This window comes from Drosophila ficusphila, unplaced genomic scaffold (genome assembly GCF_018152265.1).
Source record: "Drosophila ficusphila isolate 14025-0441.05 unplaced genomic scaffold, ASM1815226v1 contig_286, whole genome shotgun sequence".
Lineage (NCBI taxonomy): Eukaryota > Metazoa > Arthropoda > Insecta > Diptera > Drosophilidae > Drosophila > Drosophila ficusphila.
Window position 1 is genome coordinate 4,206,755 of NW_025064189.1, and position 8,254 is coordinate 4,215,008.

Genomic DNA, 8,254 nt, shown 5'->3' on the forward strand with positions numbered 1-8,254 from the left:
TTTGTTATTTAACTGGGTTGTTTCGCAGGCTGTTGCAAATGTGGTTAAATTTCAAGGAAGGATTAAAAGATTGAAAAATACATTTTTGTGATTCTCCCATAGTAAACAAAAAAATGCTTTTAATCATGAAAAAATATTTCCTTCTTTTTATGATTAGTGAGTTTTTAGTATAAAGCTCCTGGTTAAATTCCAATGGCCTCAACTTTTTATAATGTTGACGGATCAGCACAGGATTTTACCAGTGCGCATTCCGCTTGATGACAACCTCTCTTACAATGTCGGCGTGGTTGGCGTGCAGCTTCAAATCCGAGTTGACGTCCGTCCAACGCACATTGGAAGCATCGTCGCCAGCCATTAGCTCCAGTTGGCCCACTTGGCTACCGTCTTCATCATGGAAGTTGATGGCCGTGGTTTCCATCCACGCGTTATCTGTGTTACGGAAGTCGTCTACATATCCTTGGTAGACCTGAACTCCACCCTCGCGAAAGAACTGCTCCACCATGTTGGCCTTGTCGGTAAAGTTTAGAGCCTCCTCGGTGAATTCCCGCTTTAGAGTGACGCTCACGTTCTCGCCAGGATCGACCATGCCGCCGGGAATGGCCCACAGTTTGTTGTCCGACCGCTGGATGGCCACCATTTGTAAAATGTTCCTGAGAAAAGAGCGAGTGGGTTTTCAATGGTAGTTTATAGAAGATGGAGCTTAATTACTTTCCGCTGGTTGGGTTGGTTACAATGACTCCGTGGTCGTTTCGTTTCCAGCGAGTCACTATAGGATCAGCAGCATGGTTGGGTCCCCATCTTCCCAGTGATCCACGTCCACTTAGTCCAGTGCGTCCGATTGGATTCAGGGGCAGCCCACCCTGCACTTTGTAGGCGCCGTGGAAGGACTCTCGGTTTACCTGACCATCCAATTGATTCCACTGAGGCCGGAACGTTTCGCTGGACAGGGGAGGATCGGCCCAAACCTGGCCGCCAATATGTGGAGATGTGTAGTCTGGTGGGCAGTAATCCGGATACGGATTCGACCAGAAGACTTGCTCGTCGGAAACAGGAAAGCGAAGGATGGAGCTGCGCGGGTACATGTTGGTGCGGCACATTAGATGCCGGAAGACGCCCGGCTTTACCAGCGAGGACATCATCTGGGCAGACATTAGGGAGATTTCCAAGGACAGTAGAAAACAAAGAAGCAAGCGCGCAAATTGGGAACTTGTCATCGGACTGAATTCTCTCTTACAAACAAACTTTTTTGTTTATGTGCACCTGCGGTTATTAAAACAGCTCTGAAAATAACAACTTTACATTTGTATATAAAATTAGTTAAAAATCGTCACAATATCTAAAAACAATTACTCATCATCACTTATCACTGTTAAACAAAAGAACCAAATTTAATTTACATTAGTTCCAGTGCTATTAAATTAACCCATGGTGTAGGTTTCAAGCCATGTGAAAACCACTTTTGTCAGAGAGCGAGCTGGTCACACTGGGTCGCATATTTAAAATCTCCAAGATTCAGTTTATTACGATTTTTGTTATTTCGGTTAATTACAAAAATTTGAAGCCAACTAACTTAAAATGCCTTTTTTCCACAGGATGCCCCTGACCGAATAAGACCCCCGAAACGCCGACTGTGTCTAATCCTGGCGCAGAGTAAGCTCCTTAACTTCGATGCCGTCCTTGGTAATGATGTTAATCAGGACTGAGTCACCGGTGTAGATGTCACGTTCAGCAGCCGAGATAAATGTGTCGGAGGCGACACTCACGGCCCGCTCCTTGGTCAGCACGGGTATCTCAGACAAATTCATGTTTTTATAGCCTATCTGGTTGTCCAGCACCGGCTGCAGAAGGGTTCCGGCAGTGCCTCCGGCACGGTAGGTGGCTCTTTCACAGTGGCCAATCGGGTCGTACGAGTAGACGACGCCCTTGCCGTCCTTGTCGATCCCGGCCAGAATGTTGGACACGTAGTACGGGAAGAAGCGGCGATTGTACATGGTGATGGAGAGCATCTGTGCCACTGCATCCGTAGTCATGGTGCGCAGATGAGTGTGCTCGTAGCTTTGCATGCGCACCTTCATCAATCCGGTCAGCGAGAGGGTGTCCGCCCAGCAACCGGTGGATCCCAGCACCGTAAGTGGCGACAGTTGAAAGAGCTTGCTTTGACTCCGGGAGTGAATGTTATAGCCGCTGCTCAGGCGAGTGTCCGCCGCAATCACCACAAAGTCATCTCCGGCAATGGCCACAATGGAGCTGTATTTATAAATTTAGGAATCAACTCCGTTTAGTTGAGGATATTTGTCCGAAACTCTCTGACCAATGCAAACTTACCCGCCGTTGGATTCGTAGGGTGAGAAATCCTGGTGCTTTACGCCGGGCACCTGGTAATCTGGGAATTGCTCAAAGCCTAGTCTGCTCATGATTGTGCTTGAATTTATCAAATAAATTGCCAAGTAAAAAAACGAACGAAATGATTTGCAAGTTTCCAGCGGCTAACCAAAATCACAAAATCAGTGTGACCGTGGGTGGGCCAAGCAAATATATCTAGTAATTTGCATGTTATCGATAGTTATCAAAATGCTTGGTATTTATATACTAATTGTTTAAATATCAAATATTAGACAATAAATTAATTTAAAAAGTCACTGAAACGTTAAATAAACATCTCTTCATGTTCCTGTACCAAACGTCAGCTCTTGTTGAAAAACAGTTCGTTTCAAACATAATCATAAAAAAAACCGATATTCTGTGGATTGAGAAAAGTAAACGAGAATTGGATAAAAATGTTCTTTTAAGTGAACAGTTTGGATATATTTAACAATCTTTGGATAAAACTAGGTCTGTCACTTTTTTAAGCAATAGCAGCAAGACCCTCGACGCGCTCTCTATGTAACTGCCCTCGGTTTTTCTCCACTAACGCCTTGACATCATAAAACCATTTTCCTAAGGGAAAAGAAAAGGCAATTTATAAGCATAAACTTATTTCTAGAGCAGACCAACTTACCAATGCTGGTGTTCTGCAGGCAATCCTTGAACGTCTGACAGCCCTCCATGCTTGATAGCACACCGAACACGGAGAGATCCGCCAAACTAGGCTGCTTGCCGCCCATGAATTTCGTATTCCGCTTTTTCAGCTCGGCGGTCCACTCATCTAGAGCGTCGTACATGTGCGATCGGACGTCGTCGCTGAGGGCGTGACGGCGCTTCAGCATCTTGGCTATCGCCCACATGGCAGATGCTCCGCAGTAGACCATCAGGTCGCGTTCCCACTTAGGGAAGTGAACGTCCCACTCGCCGGCTTGCGAGAACCACTCAAAAGTCTCCAGGGACTCGTTGATAGTCTGATAGCAGTTTGGAGATATAAGGTGCACCAGGTGGCTATCGGCCCAGGTTCTCCATTTTCGATCGGTTCTGCAAAAAAAGTAAAATGATAAATTAATGAAAATTTTTTGAAATAAAGATCTCCGTCTTGCTTACTCTTCAGTTTCCTTGGACACTCCCTTGGGCGTGTGTTCTCGGTACATCAGGAAGTATTTGTTCAATATGTCATTCTTCTTTTTGCCATCATCGTCGAAGAAAGATGTGTGCGGATAGAATTGCGCCAGCTCACCAATATCTGTGCGCTTGTCCTGCAGATAAGTGGCTATCAGGGATACGATGGCACTGGAGTCCACCATTTGTACGTATTTGCCGTCCTGCTGTCGGATAAGCACCATGGGAACCTTTTTCACCGACGACCAGCGAATGTCCTGCCGCAGGACAGCATCCACTTCGACTACCGAATACGAAATGCCCATGTAGTCAAGGAAGGCGCGCACTTTGCAACAAAAGGGACACGTCTGGAATTGAAACAGCACGATGTCCAAGCCGGAGTTGTCCTTGGGGTTGACATAACGCTTAGTTATCCGCACTCCCGCTGGTATACCGTCCAACAGTTGCGGCTTTGTCTCCTCATGTTCCTTGTGCGAGCTACCGTCCGTCCAGCGTTGGTACATAGTGTACACCGATCCGGTGGCAGCGCCCACTGTCGCGCCCAAAATGGCCAGCTTGAAGGTTCCGTTCGGCTTTTTCCTGTTGACTGCTCCGTTCTCCACCTTTTGGGCAAACTGGCGGCGAGTAAATGCCAAATCCGGATTGCGTCTACGGGTTAACAGAGCTGCGCCCCCACTTCTTGCCGGCGAAGGACGGACTCCTGCCAGGACATTGGCAGTCGCTAGCCGGAAACAAGACATGTCTCGACAACTTAGCTTTGACTAAAACTAAATATTATGCAAAAAAACCAGAGACTGATAATTTCGCCGAACGTGTTAGAGATGAACGGTATTGGAGGTCACTTATCGATTGCATATTCGACAACGGATTAAGTCTCACCAAGCGAATCCAGTAATTCAATTTATAACTTATTCTACAATATGACAAAATAAACAAAATAATGTTTTTGTGGCTTGTTTACTGTTTTTTTTTTTTTTTAAATTAACAACAAACGATTTACCAACTTTAGTTAATGTATGCAATGGTTTTGTTAGTTTAATTATAAAAACAAACATTCTTGTTTTGCTGCAGCCTGCAAGGCCTTTTCGTGTTAAGGCATGACATTGAAACTTATTTGCACACTATTTAATTTTCTTATTTTTCTACTTAGATCACGTTATCGATAGTTAACACCAGGGCTTAACGTTTCCTAACCATCTCTAACCAATACAAAAAAAAAACCAATCCATTGGACTTTTTGTAGTTGTTTTTTTGCCATCCTCGTAAACTTTGTTTATAAACAAAAGGGGCCGAAAATGTCGGCGTCCGCGGAAAATTTAGCCGCCACGCTCGATAAATACGGCGACGAGGACATATTCAGCTTGCTTATCCGTTACGGGCTCTATGTGGGCGCCCTGTTCCAGTTTGTTTGCATCTCGGCTGCAGTCCTGATGGAAAACAATCCGGATAGTAATACGGAATCCGTCGAGGTGGCAGAGCGGGAGGGCGAACCCGTGCGGGCACGTCTGCACAAGATCCGGAAGCTGGAGAAGAAAAAGCGGCGGTAGATCTATCCATCTTAACTTGTAGTTAGCATAAGTACACATTCGAATGCATTTTTTAACTTAAGAAAAACAATAAAATATAGGATATCTATCTAAAACCGGCACACAATGTTGAAGTTTAAAACATCCTACATATGTGTAAACACTGCCAAGCCTATTCTTTAAACCTTGTTATGTTTATATAGCATATGTTTTTTTAAGAAAAATCTTGAAGTGACTTTAAATCTCTAGCGGTGTATGAGGCATTTCCGTACGTGAATCACCTGCCCAGCCCTTGATCGTCGTTTTTTGGGTGAGGTTGCCGCCCTGGCACGTTTTTTTTTTTGCACATGACTCAGGGGGAAAGCTTTACGCCCCCCTTTAAAACCCCTTTCACCATTAAAAGGCCTCATTTTAGTTTGGCTGTTATCTTTAATTTGGGAATAATATAAATTATAATAATCGTATAGTTATTATGTTGCTTGCAATGTTGATTTTTTGTTTGTTTTACTTCCCGTTTAACTATGTACGTATGCATGTGTGTTGTGTGTGTGTGTGTTGAATGCTCTCTCTCTCTCTTTCGCTCTTTCTTTATATATATAAATCGGTATATATATAATAGAGTCCATGTCAAAGGATGCACAGACAATTATCACTATGAATTATTATTATGCAGTATTTAGTTTTCGTTTTTTCATGAATTTTGCGTGGAATTACATTTTTAAGTCAAAACTCATTGTGAATCTTCAGTTTTCAGTTTTTTTTGTAGGGGCGCAAGGGGGCGTGGCAGGTTTTGGGGGGTGAGGGGACCTCTCGTTTCAAAAACGCTCAAAATTCAAATACAACAACTAGTTAAATATATATCGAAAATGGGTCTAGGGAATAAGAGGGATTAGATTAGATCGACGGATGGTAAAACATACATAGTAATATAGTGAGGATCTCTAGGCCCAGAATGTCTAAATGTGGCTATGTTAAATTCGAAACTCTCTTTCGGTTTTTTTTTCGGCTTTACGCTATTTACTCGTACTTTTTTGTTGATTTCTAATTCGCTTTATCGTTTTTTATCATTATCATCAGTGTTGTTGTTGTCTAAATTATTGTTTAGTTACTCACAAGTGTAGAGTCATCATCGTCACAAAATATAGTATATATAATATATATTTGCTTTAACCCACACACAAAACATGTTCACATCCTGCAATAACCCACCATCGCTCGCTTCTGGTAACGGTCCTTTTGCCCCCTGGGACGCTGGAGCTGGATTCGGAGCTGAAGTTGGAGTCATAGTTCGGGTCCAACTAAGCCTCGGGCAGCGGCTTTAGCTCCTTTATCTGCTTGATCAAATAGGCCTTCTCGTCGTTGAACTGCTCGTCCTCAGAGCGATCCGTGTGGAAGTTGGTCAGAAAGTCGACCAGCTTCGTCTGGTTGCGCAGCAGGATGTCTAGAATGGGCTTCGGCTTGTTCGGATTCGCCACGAACACCTTAAAGACGTGAAACGCCTCGAACTGGATGTTTCGCGACTTTTCCTTGAGCATGTTCATCATCAGCTTAAGGTTTTCCGGCTCGGAAATGTAGCGCGTCATCACGGTGAAATTGTGCCGGTCAAGCAGCAGTTCCCCGAGCAGCTTCAGGCTCTGCCGCCGCGTCACATAGTTCTCCGAGTTTAGCAGCCGTTGGTAGTGCTGCGAGAAAAACTTGTCGTAGTTCGCGTCTAAGAACTCAGCGCACAGCAGCTTATGGCGCGTGAGCAGCTCCTTAAATGTGGAGAAGGCATCGCTGGCAATATCGAAGGTTGACACCTCCACGTAGCGGAAGAACTTGAAGAACTCGTCCGAGTGCAGCATGATCTTGGCCAGTGCCTCGTACCGGGCACACTCCCTTAGCATGGTGCCGGAATTCAAAGCGATTTCCGGATGCGCATCCTCGTAGCCGGCCATCAGAGTAAACAGGATCTCCGGCTTCGTGCAGATATACTCAACGGTGGGTGAACGTGTACCAATTTGTCGGCGCAACACATTGTTGAATATGAGAGCCACATGCTTTTTGCCCTCGAAGTCTATGCGATGCAGGTTCTGAATAAGCAGTAACAGCAGGTTGCTGTTGTACAGCTCCTGGGACAGCTGAGCCACCACATAGTCCGCCGGCGGCTCGGCATCACTGCTTCCGTACAACATATTCTTGATCGAGACCAGATTCTTGCTGACGTCTTCCTGCGCCTTCTCCACCTTGCGGTCGCCCGCCTCCAGGGCGTTGATCGCTTCTTTCAGCGACTTGACCAGCTCTACTGGCGACTTCTGCGACTTCCCGAACAGTGGCATTTCGCTAGCTGTCTTTTCACTCGAAATTGGATTTAGATTTGGGATTTGGTTGCGGATGTGGTTGTGGTTGCGCTGTCGATGATGTCTCGTTTCTTCGGCCAAATATCCTGCTTTTCGGGGTCTTTCAAGTGTTGATTTCAAGGTCGTTCAGAAAGCTGCCCAATTACCGACGGCGAGGACGCGGAAAACGATGCTTGGCAATATTATCACGGTGGAATATTCTATTATTATATATTATTTTCGTCTTTTTCTTGTCTTCTTCTAGGGATGAACAATTTCGATTGGCCGTCGTTTCGATGTGTCTATCGATATGTTGCAACGCACGACTGGCAAGCAAAGTGTTGTAAAGAACTGGGAAATCACCAGCCGCTAAAGTTAACATTTTATTAAAAATGATAGTTTTAAGCCACGATTTTATTTTTTCTGGTAAATCATTACAAATAATGTTTACGTCATATTTTTAAACACTTTTCAAGACAAAAAACGGAAGATTTTTTTGGTATTTTTTTAAACTACTTTCTCGAATCGATATACTCTATACCCAAATGTATTGTTTGAAATTACCATCAACGTTTTCCAGAATTAAAAAGAACCGCTTGACAAGTCATTTTGAATTCTTTAAATATCATTTTTATTTCTCATTGAAGTACTTTGTTTTTGATCCTTTTTCATTTTAGATATTATACTGCAGCGCATATCAGGCGCTTGGTGTATTATAGAAGTTACAGAAATATATGTGTATATATTGGGCAACATTTCGCTTTCGCCTTGCCAGCTGTGTTGGCCCACTTTTTTCGATTCGGGGTCACAGGAGAGGACTTTTTGTTAAAGGAAAGGCAATATTGTATGCACATCAATACTTTTAATTACATATGTCTGTAGGTTTGACCGCCCTGCATATTGTAACAGGCTGCCCATCGCCTT

At 44.1% G+C, this 8,254-nt stretch overlaps 5 protein-coding genes across 5 annotated transcripts; 1 reads left to right on the forward strand and 4 right to left on the reverse strand.

Moving 5' to 3' along the window:
• Positions 1–78: 78 nt before the first annotated feature.
• LOC108089386 (ADP-ribose pyrophosphatase, mitochondrial) lies at positions 79–1,471 on the reverse strand. Its single transcript, XM_017187568.1, has 3 exons — positions 1,398–1,471; positions 709–1,293; positions 79–650 (listed from the first exon to the last, which is right to left on the reverse strand). The coding sequence occupies exons 2-3, from the start codon at positions 1,212–1,214 to the stop codon at positions 236–238; spliced, it is 921 nt and encodes a 306-aa protein (XP_017043057.1). The 5' UTR covers positions 1,215–1,293; positions 1,398–1,471; the 3' UTR covers positions 79–235.
• A 24-nt stretch (positions 1,472–1,495) lies between these two features.
• Positions 1,496–2,515, reverse strand: LOC108089389 (proteasome subunit beta type-1). The gene is made up of 2 exons (XM_017187572.2): positions 2,326–2,515; positions 1,496–2,247 (listed from the first exon to the last, which is right to left on the reverse strand). The coding sequence occupies exons 1-2, from the start codon at positions 2,412–2,414 to the stop codon at positions 1,635–1,637; spliced, it is 702 nt and encodes a 233-aa protein (XP_017043061.1). The 5' UTR covers positions 2,415–2,515; the 3' UTR covers positions 1,496–1,634.
• A 257-nt stretch (positions 2,516–2,772) lies between these two features.
• LOC108089385 (prostaglandin E synthase 2) lies at positions 2,773–4,327 on the reverse strand. Its single transcript, XM_017187567.2, has 3 exons — positions 3,472–4,327; positions 2,999–3,405; positions 2,773–2,937 (listed from the first exon to the last, which is right to left on the reverse strand). Exons 1-3 carry the CDS (start codon positions 4,224–4,226, stop codon positions 2,846–2,848), a joined length of 1,254 nt encoding a protein of 417 aa, XP_017043056.1. The 5' UTR covers positions 4,227–4,327; the 3' UTR covers positions 2,773–2,845.
• Positions 4,328–4,628: 301 nt separating this feature from the next.
• LOC108089429 (protein anon-73B1) lies at positions 4,629–5,134 on the forward strand. Its single transcript, XM_017187636.2, has one exon. The coding sequence runs from the start codon at positions 4,782–4,784 to the stop codon at positions 5,031–5,033; it is 252 nt and encodes an 83-aa protein (XP_017043125.1). The 5' UTR covers positions 4,629–4,781; the 3' UTR covers positions 5,034–5,134.
• A 287-nt stretch (positions 5,135–5,421) lies between these two features.
• LOC108089428 (protein Mo25) lies at positions 5,422–7,626 on the reverse strand. Its single transcript, XM_017187635.2, has one exon. The coding sequence runs from the start codon at positions 7,328–7,330 to the stop codon at positions 6,311–6,313; it is 1,020 nt and encodes a 339-aa protein (XP_017043124.1). The 5' UTR covers positions 7,331–7,626; the 3' UTR covers positions 5,422–6,310.
• Between the last annotated feature and the right edge of the window lie 628 nt (positions 7,627–8,254).

Bases quoted from the DNA above. Each gene is read 5' to 3' on its own strand.
- LOC108089386 (XM_017187568.1), bottom strand. From the start codon at position 1,214: ATGACAAGTTCCCAATTTGCGCGCTTGCTTCTTTGTTTTCTACTGTCC. The intron at 651-708 runs GTAATTAAGCTC...CTCTTTTCTCAG, and splicing joins ACCAACCCAACCAGCGGAAA to GAACATTTTACAAATGGTGG.
- LOC108089389 (XM_017187572.2), bottom strand. From the start codon at position 2,414: ATGAGCAGACTAGGCTTTGAGCAATTCCCAGATTACCAGGTGCCCGGC. The intron at 2,248-2,325 runs GTAAGTTTGCAT...TTATAAATACAG, and splicing joins CCCTACGAATCCAACGGCGG to CTCCATTGTGGCCATTGCCG.
- LOC108089385 (XM_017187567.2), bottom strand. From the start codon at position 4,226: ATGTCTTGTTTCCGGCTAGCGACTGCCAATGTCCTGGCAGGAGTCCGT. The intron at 3,406-3,471 runs GTAAGCAAGACG...CTTTTTTTGCAG, and splicing joins GTGTCCAAGGAAACTGAAGA to AACCGATCGAAAATGGAGAA. The intron at 2,938-2,998 runs GTAAGTTGGTCT...CTTTTCCCTTAG, and splicing joins CCTGCAGAACACCAGCATTG to GAAAATGGTTTTATGATGTC.
- LOC108089429 (XM_017187636.2), top strand. From the start codon at position 4,782: ATGTCGGCGTCCGCGGAAAATTTAGCCGCCACGCTCGATAAATACGGC.
- LOC108089428 (XM_017187635.2), bottom strand. From the start codon at position 7,330: ATGCCACTGTTCGGGAAGTCGCAGAAGTCGCCAGTAGAGCTGGTCAAG.